General features: G+C 40.5%; 1 protein-coding gene across 3 annotated transcripts; it reads right to left on the reverse strand.

Moving 5' to 3' along the window:
• Positions 1–6074: 6074 nt before the first annotated feature.
• LOC146464447 (uncharacterized) lies at positions 6075–9891 on the reverse strand. 3 transcript variants are annotated; one of them, XM_085129837.1, is made up of 3 exons: positions 6952–9891; positions 6724–6829; positions 6075–6501 (listed from the first exon to the last, which is right to left on the reverse strand). In XM_085129837.1, the coding sequence occupies exons 1-3, from the start codon at positions 7052–7054 to the stop codon at positions 6426–6428; spliced, it is 285 nt and encodes a 94-aa protein (XP_084985963.1). In that variant the 5' UTR covers positions 7055–9891; the 3' UTR covers positions 6075–6425. The 3 variants fall into 2 exon arrangements, 1 of the variants encoding a protein (XP_084985963.1); XR_014868492.1 differs by having other exon boundaries at positions 6724–9891.
• Between the last annotated feature and the right edge of the window lie 6237 nt (positions 9892–16128).

The raw sequence follows: 16128 nt of genomic DNA on the forward strand, positions 1-16128 counted from the left end.
CAAGACGAATACAGGAACGCTCAAGAAAAGTAACAAGAACTTACAAATACAGACAGGCAAAAACTTTACGTAGAAACAAATATAAAGCATATTACGCAAGTTTACAGGATAGAAATAATAATAGTAAATGGAAAAATTGTTTAGTTAGACGTACATTTTTAATTATCATAGGGATTTCAATATAATCATCTTCTTTTTTAGGACATCAAAAAGCAATTGGCGAAGTACCATTTTGAATGTTTCCTTCGGCAGGTCTGTTATATGAGATTGTATCTCATTCCTCATCCTTGGTGTACCGGAAAAAGTCTGTCCACATACATGAAATACTTACCTTGAACAGACCAAGGAGTTTCTTCGACTGCCGGTCGCTAGTCAAAAATATTACTTAATCATGCAGTTTGTAGAGTGGCACGCTATTGTACACTCATGGACATTATTCATGTTTCCACTGCATATCAGAGAAACAAGAGTTCAAACACTTTTTCTCGAAGAGCTTTATACCGCTCGATAAAATATACCCTTTCCGAACGACAACATGGTCTTTGCCAGAACAGCCAAACAATACGCTTTAGGGTTGTATGTAAAAGAGTGTCACCGAACTTAACAGCATGGATACAAACGCCTTTCGTCTCGATATAGGGTCCAATGCAAGGCCTACTCTGGGACCTTAAGTCACCCCAGATCACCTTAAAATGCTATAAATTGCTTAAGTTCAGAGCGAGCTTTACTAAAAACGCCCAAAGTTACGGCGACTTTAGATCCCAGAGCTGGCATTGTGCAAGTATAGCTTGCAAGAAAACGACTGCCCGGACTCCCCAAAATCAAAGCGGACTTGTTCATAGGCTAGTGCGTGGCAATGCTAGAGAAACTCATTTCTATCGCGCAAGGGTGTGAGGCCGCTTTGCCGGAGAAGAAGACGCTAGTTTTATATCCTTTTATATCCGGGCTTTTCAGGTACCCTCCTTTTCTTACTCCTATAGAAAATCGTAAATTCCGTGCATTGAATTTTAAAAAATTTCTCAAATTCAGTCGCGTTCATTTGGAACTCTTAAAAGAAATGACGCTTACAACGGGAGGACCAAACCAGCCCGTTCCCAATGGAATACACCAATTTGAAGAGCTGATTTTATGCCAGTCCTTCAATGTTTTTCCAAAATGGTGCACACTTTTTTAAAGATATCATTTTTGAGAATTTGTACAACCAACCCATCAAAATAGCCCACCATTTGCTTGAAAAACTGATATGACTGGCGAGTTCTGAGGAATGCACCCAACCTGAATCCGTGATAGGGAAGGTACTCCAATAGAAAGCACTTATATGAGATATTACCCGTGCTATCGGGTGCTCCATTGTATTTATTCGCATTGCTTCAATTGTGCGGCTGTAAGTTTTGTACATATCAAGCTACCCCATCTCCCCCATTTTTGGATAGTAGCAAGCGAATAAATTTCCCTTGACTATCGTTTTCAAAATTTCACATCTATCCGTTTTCGTTTGAAAATGCAAAAGATATTTTTTTCCTGGTTTTGCTTGTCGTCCACACACGGACGGTTTCCGAAGAAAACGGTCACCGAAAACAGAACCTTTAAAAAACGATGGCCATTGATTTCAGCCTCCGAGTTAAGTCATCGTTTTCGAAAAGTTCTGTTTTCAACTGTCCTCAAGAGAACACGAAAACCACTAGGGAGAGCGTTTTTGAAAAGTGCGTCTTCAGTGACCTTTTCATCGGATTCGTGTGCACGGAAGAGCAATCCCTAAAAAAAGCTGCGTTTTGAAACGAACACGGACATATAAGCACGGACCCTCTTACGTGTCAAAGGGGTGAAAAATTTTTCCGTCGACTTGTTGAGAATCTGGAACCCCAATTTTAACACGAAAGGAGTCAACAGAGAAAAACTAGAAATGTCACACAAAAGAACACAACATTTGTGCAACTGTAGACTGTCAGCAGCTGTATAGAGAGCGCGATGGTTTTAGCGAGCAGCCAAGCCGCGAACCGCGAGAAACGCGCCTACTTTTTCCTTCCTCTCCCCAATAGGTTCCTTTCGAAATATAAAAATTCAACTTGTTATCGAGGTCTAAAGGACATACACAACAAAAATGAATAAACTGATTATTCAGTTTCCTTTGTTTGTGTCCTCCAAGCCTCATTATCAAGCTGAATTTTTAATATATAGAAAGAAGCCTATTCCTCCTCGTTCATATTCTAATTCGCATAATTTTACCGTCACTTCTGTGTTAAAAAGTACAAGTGTTTGTAGTCTAGTGCAACTGCAACACAATCTAATCTTCTACACATAAGTTGGACTTAACAAGTTAATGGGCCCTTTGCAGGTAACGGTCACATGGAACAGAATCCGCCATGCCGGAAAGCAAGTTACGCCCTGGGACATCCAAAACTGACAAAGCGATTTTATCCAGTCAAACTTGAATTTCCTTTGTTTTGAATGTCCCAGTGCGTAGCTTGCTCTCCGGCTTGGTGGATTTTGTGTCATGTGACCCTTAGTTACAAAGGGCCGTTGACAATACACTAACTTCGATATATTAAAATCGTACTTGGCTACCAGGCTTAAGAGAATAAAATAAAGGAAATCACGTAAAAGTTCAGAGATTAATGATTCATTTCTTTTGTTTTATTCACCTAAGCCTCGTAGCCAAGTTAGAACTTTAATGTATCGAAATTGGTGTAACTTTCTCGTGGGTAAAAAGTGAACGCGGTTTTCCTTATGTGTTATCCTTAACAATTATATTTAGTCGCGTAAACGACTAAAAAAGCCTTCTTGACAAGTTTTCATGGCTGACTGGAGCACAACCTTGGGCACAGGAGAAAGATTTCCCTCGACTTTCGTTGTTCGAGAACTGACACGCCAGTTTTTCTACAAGGAGGCAACAAGAAAAACTAAACATTTTTTAGCACACACACACACACACACACACACCAAAAAAAAAAAAAAAATAAGAAAAGAAAAGAAAACAGACACGTTTTTGGCACTTACGATAATACAATTCTTGTTTAATGCATACTTGTCGAGAAAAACTTGCTCGTGAGAAACCAGCCTGATAAGAGAAGGAAGGGCCGGTTCATATATCTCATAAGATGTTTTGGTGTATAGAATCGCTGTAGGCTTTAACGAGTCGGGGACAACTCTTAAAAATATGCAGCAATACTATACTCCAAACATCTCATAAGAGATTTCGTATCCAAATCAAGATTTCCTGATTAGTAGCAAGAGAAACTAGGAGGAAAACCTAAAGCGAGATGAGCACGCGCTTTAGAAAACCGGTTTTTTAACTGTACAAATTATTGGACCAAATCGATATTTTACACTACAATCTCAGTCATGTCTAATATTGAAAACTGATTCGGTCTGAAAACATAGCCTCACGATCCGCACGGTTTGACAAACTGATACGGTCTTGAAAACACAGCCTCACGATCCGTACGGTTTGACAAACTGATTCGGTCTGAAAACACAGCCTCACGATCCGTACGGTTTGACAAACTGATTCGGTCTGAAAACACAGCCTCACGATCCGTACGGTTTGACAAACTGATACGGTCTGAAAACACAGCCTCACAATCCGTACGGTTTGACAGATCGTAAAGACAATTAATTTTCGGTCCGTATACAGTCTAAAAATTGCATCTCATTTCGAGCGACGGGTGAACGGTTTGACGATCCGTACAGTTTGTACAGATTGTAAAGGCACTTTTCGGTTCGTATACGGTCCGTAAACAGAATATAAGTTGGAAAGTAAACAAAATAGAAATGTTTTCCTCGTACTTTAGCGGGGGAAACTAAATGACGCCTTTCTTACGAAACAAAACATTACAATCGGCTGGATCCCTCGTTCGTTATGAGCGCCGTTATGCGTTTTAGGTGAAAGGACATGAAAATTGGGGAGACGGAAACCTGCAAGTTTAACTTGTTCTATAAGCGTGAGTGACCAAATGATGCATCTCTGGTGAAACAGAAGATTAACTGGAAAGTAAAAATATATATATATATAACCCAGGAGCCACTGTTGTAAAAGGCAACGCATACAGCTGTATATGTTTTGTTCGTCGTTTAGTGCAAGAAACTAAAAAAATGATGCGTTCCTTACAAAACAAAACATTACAATCGGCTGTCCTCTGGAAATAAAATTGGAAAGGGAGGGAGAATTTGGCCTCATCCGTCGCAGAGCGCGCAGCAAATTGAGACATAAAAGTACTGCCTAAGTTGGTTTCGATGTTCTTAGTTTGGAGTTAGGAATCATATTTTCCTAATGACTAATGCGGAATATTATAGAGTAAAGTAAGTATTTTATAGAGAAAGTAGAGAATGTACGGTGGTATTGGTCAATAACTTTCGTGATATTTGGTTGTTCCCAAAAGAGCCGTTGTGGGAGATCGTTTTCTAATTGCTCTCGTTTACTGAGGTAACCCATTCAGGTAAAGAAGTTTCTTGTAATCTACAATCAAAGCATAACTACAGATGGCTTTTCTGGTCGGCGTTGTTGAGGGCAGAATCAACTTGTCTTGCTCTCTTTTCTGCTTTAGACAATGATCCCGTCCAGTGCTGCGCCAGCATTGTCCATCTTCCAATAAGGCTTGGCTCACAACCGTAACCGATGAGGAAGAGAGCCAACTTGAACGTTTCGGTATCACCCATTGCTTTTTTTTTTTTTTTGGAATATGAGCCCCATTTCCTTTGGCCACGATTTTAATGGACAGAAGGCGTCCCTGTCAATTGGCCTGGTCAACTGCCTTCTCTTCCACTACTTCTGCTCGTGACAGTAAACGAATTTCTCGATACAGACTTAACGTCGCCAGCATGCATCAGTAGCATCTCCCGAATGGATAGTGCTGCCTTTGTAACGACATCTGCAAATGGTTAGACTTTCTAGTCTTCTCGGATAAGGACGATAAAGCGTAGGCCCCGTCTCACAACACTTCAATGTTCGTAACCCTGTGGGACGTTAAAGAACCCAGACACTAATTGCAAAGAGTAGGGCATGGAGTTCCCGGTGTGCTGGTCTGGTCTTTGTGCTGTTTCATGATTTCATGGGTTAGGTGAGTAGGATGAGGTCTCTAATGGACATATGCTAATGTAAACCGCATTTGAATATATATATGAATATAAAATGCGATATATAAATGCATTGCCATTACCATTAGATCAATTTTATTCATGTATTCAAATAGATTCAGGACCCCAATGTAGGTATAGGATTGGTATAATGAGATGCATGCGGTATAGGTATGGGGGGGGGGGGGGGGGGGTTAATGAGATGCAAATGTATGTATGATTTGAAGTTTATTATTGTTGACTATTTGAAGTGAAGTGTACTGTGCTCTGGTGGTACGGTTTCGCCCAACCAGCCGGGTAGTACATCAAATATATAGAGAAAGAGCAATAGGAGTGCTAAGAACCAATGAGAGATCACTGACGAAACTGTTGAACGGGTCAAACTGGTTTTGAGATCGGTTAGATTTGGGAATTCAAAATGGTGGTCATATTGTTACAAAAAAAACGGTCAAACTAGTTTTAAGCCAACGGTTTGAATTTTAACGTCGGTTGGATGAAAGGATTCAAAATCGTGGAAAACTCTTGTTAGAAAACCGGTCAAACTGGTTTTAAGGAGATAATTTAAAAGTAACGGGAAAAAATCTGTTCATATGAACAGAGATGAATCATATGATCGAACGACAGATCTTTGCTCTGGATATGGAGGCTTTAACGTCCCGGTTTCAACGTTTTACTGAACCTTTACTAAATGAACTTTGGGATGAATTGTGTATCAATACAACGGAGCGCCGCAAAGTAGAAATCACTAATGACGAGGATGGGATGGAAGTAATGATTGGTGAATTGTTGGTACCCACATTCTACTTTGTGAACAAGAAGAAATTTTGGCGTCATCTTAAGAACATTTTAAAGTCACAAATACAATCCGAATACTGGCTAAAGATCACCATTCGACAAAACTTTGTAAGCGACTGGAGCAACGAACCTTTTATACCGTGGTATTGGGGCAGGAAAGAAACGTTCACCTTCGAACAGTAAGAGAGATATCAGGTATACGAAAATTCATTTATTATTTACAAACATATGTGTGAAATAAAAAAAGAAAAAAGCGAATGAATTTAAACTATTTACATTTGATTTTACATACCACAAATATACGTGGATGTAAATAAAAAAATAAACCCTATTCAACAACACCATATTTGTTTTCTAACTAGAAGAATAAAATGCATACGATAACTACAGACATAGTCAGAGACTGGTAAGAACGGTCCTTAAGAAAAATAATACCCGCGAACCTTTCTTATCAGCCTCCGACAGTGTCCACAATTTTCGTCTCCGTGGCAAACAGAATCAATGCATGCCACTATTCTTCTAATTAAAAAACAAAAGTCATGCTTTTGAAAAGGGTTTTAACCCTTTAAAAAAATCTGTACACGCGACACATCCGGCATCAAAGCCTCTTCCTGGGTGTCTCTGAGGGCAGAACTATAGGAAAGAGAGTACAGAATAAATAATTTATGAGAAATGACTAGCACGGAAGATTATGCAGAAAATATTTTATACATCGTTCACATGTGATAGCTCATCGGTGATACTAATAAAAGACGCATCCATCTATTGATTACATTTGTCCGTGAATGTATTGTAAACTAAAATAAAAAATATCTTTTGAAATGAAAATAATATTCTTACTCTTTGTAAGCTCACCATAATTTCATCGTCGGCCGCCTTACGTTCCTCTGACGGCTGACGGAATTGTGCTCTGTACATTGGGCAGTTTTGACTCGCCTGTTGATCCTTGGTTCGCATCCATCTGAAATGAAATGAAAATGATTATAAATTATATCGAAATAAATTGAATCATCTCATCGGAATTGCTAAAAAGAATTATTATTGTAAAAAATTCAGTGAAGCACAAAATAATATAAAATCTACGCTGATTTCTACTTGAGGGACCAATGCTTGGCCAGTGTGAAAGGGTTCCAGATGGGGGTTGAAAGACTAGTAGGTGCGTTTTTCCATCCGTGTAATTGGTCATCGAGATTTGGAAGCTGCCAGTGCTGCTTTCTGGTTTGCAGGTAGGGCTCGATAGTTTACATGGGGAGTATCACTGTCCGTGTTGTTGGCTGTCCACTCTACCAGGAAATCCAATTGATTAAGCCATCCTTGAGGCTTCAACACCGTTTCTCCATCTTCTCGGTTGTAGTTTGACAATGTTTCCGGGTAGGCTTTGTAGTGGTAAGTATCAGTTTGTGGACTGATCAGGGGTCCGTTCAATCGCATACTGATTTGTTTAAACAAGGTGCGGGACAAGTTATTGGTGACCCACAGTTTGTTGGCAGCTGCAATGTCGGTTCCATCGTTTTTCTTCAAAGTCAGCTCCACTGTGAAATAACTACGGCTCAGATCCACGTAATCGAATCCAGGGAGTGAATGAGGAATTCCATGGGATTGATGCCTGTGGTAAGTGGTTGAATGGTGACCATGCGGTAGGCATTGATGCTCACATCCGTGTGGGGCACCTTGAAAACTTGCAGGGCAGGGTTGATGGTCTGTTCCGACCGTGGGCGAGCAGGAGTTGCGTCCGTCATCATGACTCTTGCGGCTTTTGCATTTGTGGATTTAATGCTTCTTTTTATACCATCGTCGTAGAAGTGTGGAAAGGTCGTATCCAGATGGTCTGGACACTTGTGGTCTGATCCATCCTCCTTGCTGCGGTTGTCGTCTCCTCCTCTTCCTCGTCTTAAGTGGTTGTGGTTTCATTTTTGTGAACAAAAACAAACCTCCTCGTTGGGGTAGGCCACGAAATGAATGAATGGGTCGCATGAACATTTTCTTGCTTTACACGCCAAAGATATCTCGAAATTTTTTGGCTCGCTTGGCCACTTCTTTTGTCAAGATCTCTTTGGTTTTTCTTTTAACCCCTCGCTTCAATCATTGCTTCAACCCTTGCACCGTGTTCTTCTGAATGTCTCCGAGACGGTGACTGCTTTTTAAACCTGTCAGTCCTCCTAGAAGGGTGGCTTTTACGATGTCGCCAATAATCCCCTCACCCAATTGTGTGCCGTCTGGTCGGAATCTCGTGAGACTACCTCCACGCATGTTGATGATTAAAAGACTGATCGTTGCTTTGGGGTCCCTTTTTATTCCTTTTTGAAGTGGAGCGTAATGATAGTATGACCTTCTCCGAAATTCACCAGGTCTCCATCCATCTCGGCCACTTGGCTTTCAATCATTTGAACGTACTCATTGCGAACGGGTAGGTACCGTACATGCAACGGTACGAAGTACATGCCCCCTTTACCCTCTCATTTGTATTGTACTTCTCGCAACAGGTCTGTCACTTGGTTGCCTACGATACTACTTCCTCCCACGTCCGAGTAGACGTGCAGTGGGCGTGTGGGATTCCCCACGACAGTTCGGAAGGCATTGTTCAAGTTTACAAAGCCAACGACAGGCCATGCTCAACACCAAGAAGTTATATTTCACATCCCAAAACACACCATTGCCTTTGTCGTCCATGACATCTACCCACGGATCTTCGTTCATTTGATCTGGAATCTTGTCATCCAGAAATTCTTGTCGTACATTGGGTCCCAGAGAAAACTTGCCACCGTCGTTCTTCTTTAACCACCCCATTCTGATTGCTAATCCTTCGTGGATGAAGACTTTCGGGGTCTTGGAAAATCCTCCATAAGACATGTTGGTGTTATCAATCAAGAGTTCCTCCTCTTCTCCAGCATCATCCCAAAGGAACTTGATGTACGTGCGTTTTCCCTCACTGGTGACAAACTGACTCCCTTGTGCATGTTCTACTCCATTCTTGAGTCGTTGTTGCTCCAACAAATTGATCACCGCTTTCATGAAATGCACTCCATCCACGACAGAATCAAGATCTTTGAGATGATTCACCAAACAGGAAGCACTCCCTTGTTCTTCTATCAAATCCTCTCCTTCTTGTTGGGGAACCTGTTTCAATCATGTTGTGCTAATGATGAAATCATCTTTTGGGACTAGATGATAGATGTTCACTTTGGAGTCAGGCAACGAAATGCTGCTCAATCCCACTTGCCAACCACTCCCGGGTAGGTGCAACGGGTGGGGGAGTTGAATCTTGAAGGCCTTGGCTTGATTGCCGGGAAACTCGCTCTTGTTGGCATGACTTGGCAATGTGACGTAGAAACTCAGTTTTTTCAGTTCGCTGTTGAGAATCCAACTGTTGTACTTGTCGGGCCACCCTTTCCACTTGACCAGCAGCTGACCTTTCTTCCGCTTAAGTACTTTTTCAAACCAGAAGAAGGGAACAGAGAGAGAAGAGAGCAAGAGAACAAGAGGAGAGAGAGAAGGGAGAGCAAGAGGAAAGAGCGAGAGAAAGTTTAGAGAGAGTGTTGAGTCATTTTTAATAGTAAGTCGGGAGCGGGTCATTAGGACCTCGCACACGTCCCGCTATGTAAATATTAGATTTGTTTTTGTATTAAATTTTTGTTGGCAGTTTAGATTCTAATGTCTCTGACTCTAAAGAGGACTGGGCATAAATCCACCCACTTCCGGTCATGACGTCATCTCATCGTCCTTCATAACTATCCGATGACATGAAAACAGTATTTTGACTTCGCCAATTGGTATTGTTACCTGTCCATCATTTCATGCTAATTTCTCGGTTGCTATGGTAACTCACTTTGATGAGAACCTGTCAAAGTGGGTCAGAGCCAGCGTATATTACTACTGACGGTGAATTAACAGACCAGATCCAGCATCTTAAACCAGCTACCACCTCCACCCTTACCGACACTTTCGCCTATTCTGCGTTCGCCATTACTATTTTTCACTGTTTTCTTTTTATCTTTACTTATTGCTATTTTCGCCATCACCACATGTTTCATTATTAATTGCATTAACAAATTGTAAGGGAATTTCGGCCCATGAACGAATGTTTCTAAACGGTCATTCTCGTCGTAAACGCAGTAGTTTTATGTGCCACGCAGGTCTTCTTGGTGTTTTACGAGCCATCTATATTTCGTTAGGACACTCGTGCGAACCCAATCATATTTCGTCCCTTAAGGACACCTTACGCTCAATGTCGCATAGCCTTGGACTTTCACAATCAATGCTACGCGTAATAAATGGAAAATTCATCTATATCATGAAAACCACCGACTCTATGACAACTAAAATCAATCGCCTTTCTCAAGATCTGAAACTTGTTGACCAGACATTTACACAATGGCAAAGCCAATTGAATCGCTTCGCGGAAACAAATACGTGTCATGATAGTATATTATTAGAATTTTTGTCCAAACATTCTAATGCAGTAAATCGTGCATTTGCAGCTCTCTTGCGCCTTTCAGAAATACAAGACACCTTACATCAATTTGCAACATTAGAAACACGCACATTATTTGGGTTTTCTCACCTTCCCGCTTTTCTTCACCCCCAAATTCTAACTCGGTTATCAACCGATCAATCTATGACTTATACGGCCAAAGCACTCGATGAAGGTTTTCCTCTTTTTATCAACCCAATGGTTGATATTGAACATCAAGGTTCACATATCGAAGCTGGTGTTCTCTTAACTTTACCAGTCGTTCCAGATACCAATGCTTTTTGTACCATCGAATATCTTTCTCCACTTAAATTCAATTCGTCAAACATTTGCTATACCGGGCCAGTCACTAAAGAGAATTTAGTTCTTCTCACCTGCCCAAATTCAAAACAAATCATAACTACGGAGGCTCTTAACAAATGTTATCAAGACCCAACAGCTATTATTTGTCCAACTAACCTACTTAATACCGCTACTAATATAACATGGCTTGGTTTCCCTTTTACTCTTGACACTAAACTCACATTTCCTCGTAATCACGTGGCTGCTCAAGATTGCTCTAATTTACATCCGCTGCTCCACCTTGGTGGACGTGCGTTCCTCGCTACTACAACTATGGTGTTAACATTGTCTTCGGGACCTTTGGTCACCGCCCCACTAGCTGTATACCAGTTTCCGTGTAATGAGTCTTTCCAGGGAATGGCGACAGGACTTGGTCACTGTTCAAAGCATATCACTGTATCAGTACCAATGGCCACGACCCTTCATTTACGTTTCACATCTTGGGCTCGAGTAACACTCAATTCAACCATGGCATTCTTCAAGCATGCAGTATTTGACATTCCACCTCCAGAACATTTGAATAAAACAATTTTGGACAGCCTTGACGCTACCTTCAACACTCTGGATGGGCAGCTAACAGAGTCCATACAAACAACCTCTAAAAAGATTGACGAGATTCACGAATCTTCTACCACTTCCACTACCGACTACGTGGCCTACTCCGCATTGAGTATTGGTATACTAAATCTTGTGCTTTGCATTGTATTATTCTGTCTCCGTTCCAGAAAACATGCTGTCAACCGGTGTGCGACCTGCCAGCGACCCCAGGTCGGGATTCCGTTTCCGCCTGCAGGGCCGGATCAGGACCCGGCTGACGTATAACTCTACGCTGTGGATGAAACAGCACAACCCCACTCTGCAATATTTGTCAACCACATTCTTACGGGCCTGCACCACTCCTCGGGACATTCAGTTCTATCTTTACGCCACGATTTACAACATCATGGATGACTCTGACTCTGACTCTGAATTGAACTACCGCTCTAATTAATGTTTCACTTATTTTTAATGTTTAATTTATTCTCAGCTCTTTTTATCGGCACCAGGAGGCGCCATTTTCAAAAGGGGGGGATAGTATGTAAGAGTATATTTTAAGCTATTTTAGGGTTAGCCATTTGGCATTTTATTTAGGGGTTTTTTCGACATATTTTATTAAACGGGTGCCGCCAAGAAGAACTGACATCTCTGAAAACATAATTGCTCGCAAATAAAAGACAACTAAACAAACAGCGACGCTGGGTTCATCAAACATCAGAGATCCAGTTCTTATTTGGCAGCACCTCGAGTTTCCTTTTATTCATTCATATTTATCCGCATTTATTCATATTTACTGATTTTGGGATTTTGAAATAATGAAATAAACTTAGGGATTTAGATAATCGGTTTAAATAATTTAAAGCGTCGAACTTCAGTGATTTCTTGTTGAACATTATGAAAGTATTGTTTCCTGAATTGTAATTTCAAGTTGTAATTTCTTAAACAATCTTTTCTTAATTTCAGAGTGAGTTTCAGCTGTTCAAGTTTTCTAAAGAAATGATTTATTTTAAAATTTGCGTAAGATGACAAGCTTTCTAAACAAGCAATTTCCTTTCAATAAAATTTTAACGAACTATTTATTTTTACCCGCGAAACATTCGCACTTCTTGACGAAAGTGCGCATATTAATATATTTTCTGTACACTATTAAAACCTAGCTTTCCTCCATGTTTTCAACACCTTCTAAGTTCTTTGTTCTCAATTCGTGAGCTCAAGGCCTGAAAACGGTGCTTTTCATAATTCAGAACTTAAGAGCCACTGTCTGTAAATATCGAGAATCCGGCGTCAGTCGTGAAATTTTCAATTTCTTCATATTTTGCCCAAATAACCTCTATAGTGATTTATTTTCGAAAATACTATTCAAAGGACCTGAAGCGCTTTAGTTTTTTCAAAATCTAAGAAAGTTCGAAAAACGCCATTTTGGCCTTCCGGGCGGCGTCGAAACTACAATAAAATTATGCATTTTCTTTTCGCTCGTTCAGATCAACGCAATAACATCTATCGATGTACTTTGGTTAACTCATAACAGAACTCTTGATCTCCCTGAATCACTAAATTATTTTGAGAGAGCCGTTGAAAACTGCTTCTTTTTGGCTGTGACAATTACCCTAGTTACAGCGCTTTAGCGGATAAGGTAATTTTAGCTAACTTTAACAGCCACAAAAGCCCACTGGTACATGTAATTTGAAGTTGAAACTAGTATGGTCTTAAAGCTCATTCTTTATAGTTTGTTGTATAAAAATTGCTAAGGCGGCCCGACAAAAGTGTCCTGTCGAGAGACGGAAACGTGAAGTGTACTTTCTGGAATTTCGACCTTTCACTAAGCGAACAAGAAGCATCCCGATTCCGAACAGAACCGCGCACATTGTAAAATCTACCAATGGAAACCTGTTTCGAAATCCTGGATGCATCAAAACAGTCTCGTACTCAAAGCTACAATCCCTTTTGATTGAAAATATTATTAGGTTAACACTTGTGGAAAACAGGAGACGTGTAGTTCAAGCCGTGAAATATGTAATTCAACGCCGCGCCGAGCAGGTATCTACAGTACAACGCACGTGTACATGACGCAAGATTCCGCTATTATTTTACCGTTAAAACTAAAAAGAAGATCCTTAATATCATGCATGTTGTCATCTTCCTTCGTTCATTCTTATCTCGAGATTTTTAAGCTCTGAAGGGAACACGCCACACGCCAGAAAACAAAACAAACAAACAGGACGATCAAATTCCAAGACAAATGCAAATAGCTACAAATTCAGGCCCGATTTAGTATTGAGTTGATTAAGACAACCACACATTTGTTTTATATTCCAGTGATAAGGCATAATGTACATTAAATGATTATGTAGACAAAGTAAAAACAAACTATCGGCAATGCCAAAGTACCATGGGAAAGCAACTGTTAACAAGGTAAACAAAACAATTTCAACCTCACCGGTCTTTTTGCAATCGAGAAAATGTAGTGAATTCCTTGCTTCTATAGTTTAAGTTATGTATGCCAAACTTGCTTCTATAGGTATATTTGGCAACCGGTAGACTTGTTTCCTCCAAAGGATGTGATAAAATTCAGTACACTGGAGTATTGCAATATAAATCTTCCGTCAGGTACAAAAGTTACTTTTATAATTGGTCAATCACGCCATATGGTCCAGATTTCTTCCTCTACAAAACCTTCCAGAACGTCGTTTGTGGCCGGATTTTGTAGTAGTTTTGTTGGCCTGTCTCAATAACTTTTTTTCTCTGGGAAGCTTGCTAACGGTCACTATTATGGCCTTCTCGGGAGCCGTGTGGAAATACATGTATGCGATTTTGGTTGGTTGTTTGTGCGGCTCCAGTTCAGAGAATCAAGCGACTGTTGGGATGCGTGACAGTCTATCGCGCGTCCAAGGGAATCTCGCATTTTGCCAAGAAAGGACAGTTAGCGACGATTGTGGAGTGGACAGTGAATCAAAATTGCTGCTTTCCCAAGCAGGTAAGGTGTCAAATAATTATAAACTTCACAGTAACACATTATATTGTCACGGTTTTTAGCGCTCAAATCAGTGGAGCCGCGCGCTTTGCGCGTTACGCGTTGGGAGGGGGTAGGGGGTGGGCAATGGAACTGGAAGGTGGAAAAAAAATCACAGGAAATTGTTCAACAAGGCTGCTGCTAAGGCCTTGTTTTGTTTGGCTCCTGTGTTTAAATGCAAATGGTTCTTTTTGGACCTAAAAATTAAAATAAAATTATTTCCAAGACAAAAGTTTAAAAAATCCAATTGCTTAAAAAAATCGTCCAGCATCAACATCCCTTCCTCCACTGTGCACGCGCCCGAAAAGAAAAAGGTAAGAGGAGAGAGCGGTCGGTCCCTTGAAAGACAAGAACTTCTAGCTAGCAGAATTCCAGCCTGATTATAGCTTTCAGAGTTAGAGCCCTTGCTCTGAAATGAAAATGATGATGATGATGATGATGATGATGATGATAATGATGATGATGATGATGATGATGATGATGATGACGATGATGATGATGATAATGATGATGATTTAAATATGAGCGAGCACGATACACTCCTCTTTTTTTAGTTTTGTAACTTTAAATATAAAGTGAAGTAATTTATTTAATGTCAAAATCACAGGGATTACTTGCGCAATCTCCCGAGCCAGAGGCGCATAATAAAGTGCTTCCCTATAATTATTAGTAGATTGGAATTCAATTTGATTTTTGAGGAGAGGGGAAAATCGGAGTACTCGGAGAGAAATCTCTTCAAGCAAGGACGAAAACCATTAACTAAGCCCTCTTATGACACTGAGAACCGCGCGATAGACTGTCACGCATTCCACAGTTGCTGGAGCCGCACAGGCACCAAGTCGAATATTTACACACCGTTCCCGACAAGGCCCTAACAGTGCCAGTTTGCAAGTTTCCCAGAGGGCGAAAGTTATTGGGACAGGCCAACAAAACTACTTCAAAATCCGGCCACAAACGACATTCTGAAACGTTTTGTAGAGGGAGAAATCTGGACCATATGGCGTGATTGGTCAACTATAAAAGTAACTTTTGTACTTGACGGAAGGTAATTGCAATACTCCAGTGGAAATTCACAGCCTTTGGAAGAAACAAGTCTACCGGTTTGCTAACTTTACATATAGGAGCAAGTTTGTCATACATAGCAATAGAAGCAAGGGATTCACTAATTTTCTCAAGGATCGCCAAAAGACCGGTGAGGTTGACATTCTTTTGTTTCCAACTACAAATTAATTTAAAAAGCTTGCTAACAGTTGCTTTCCCACGGTACTTTGACATTGCTGAAAGTTTGTCTTTACTTTGTTTACGAAATCATTTGATGTATATTATTCCTTATCACTGGAATATAAAATAAATGTGCGTTAATCGACTGAATACTAAATCGGGCCTGGATTTGTAGCTACCGTATTTGCATTGTCTTGGAATTTGATCGCCCTGTTTGTTTGGGTTTTTTTTTTTGGCGTGTGGCGTGTTCCCTTCAGAGCTTAAAAATCTCGAGATAAGAATGAACGAAGGAAGACGACAACATGCATGATATTAAGGATCTTCTGTTTAGTTTTAACGGTAAAATAATAGCGGAACGAAATAGCAATCTTGCGTCATGTACACGTGCGTTGTACTGTAGATATCTGCTCGGCGCGGCGTTGAATTACATATTTCACGGCTTGAACTACACGTCTCCTGTTTTCCACAAGTGTTAACCTAATAATATTTTCAATCAAAAGGGATTGTAGCTTTGAGTACGAGACTGTTTTGATACATCCAGGATTTCGAAACAGGTTTCCTTCGGTAGATTTTACAATGTGCGGTTCTGTTCGGAATCGGGATGCTTCTTGTTTGCTTAGTGAAAGGTCGAAATTCCAGAAAGTACACTTCACGTTTCCGTCTCTCGACAGGACACTTT

This window comes from Pavona decussata, unplaced genomic scaffold (assembly GCF_977016875.1).
Source record: "Pavona decussata unplaced genomic scaffold, jaPavDecu1.1 SCAFFOLD_164, whole genome shotgun sequence".
Classification (NCBI taxonomy): Eukaryota; Metazoa; Cnidaria; class Anthozoa; order Scleractinia; family Agariciidae; genus Pavona; species Pavona decussata.

What these genes read in the sequence shown, in the direction of transcription:
- LOC146464447 (XM_085129837.1), bottom strand. Translation starts at nt 7,054, where the DNA reads ATGACCAATTACACGGATGGAAAAACGCACCTACTAGTCTTTCAACCC. An exon ending in TCCCTCAAGTAGAAATCAGC is followed by an intron (nt 6,830 to 6,951) that starts GTAGATTTTATA and finishes ATTTCATTTCAG; the next exon opens with ATGGATGCGAACCAAGGATC. An exon ending in CGGCCGACGATGAAATTATG is followed by an intron (nt 6,502 to 6,723) that starts GTGAGCTTACAA and finishes TCTTTCCTATAG; the next exon opens with TTCTGCCCTCAGAGACACCC.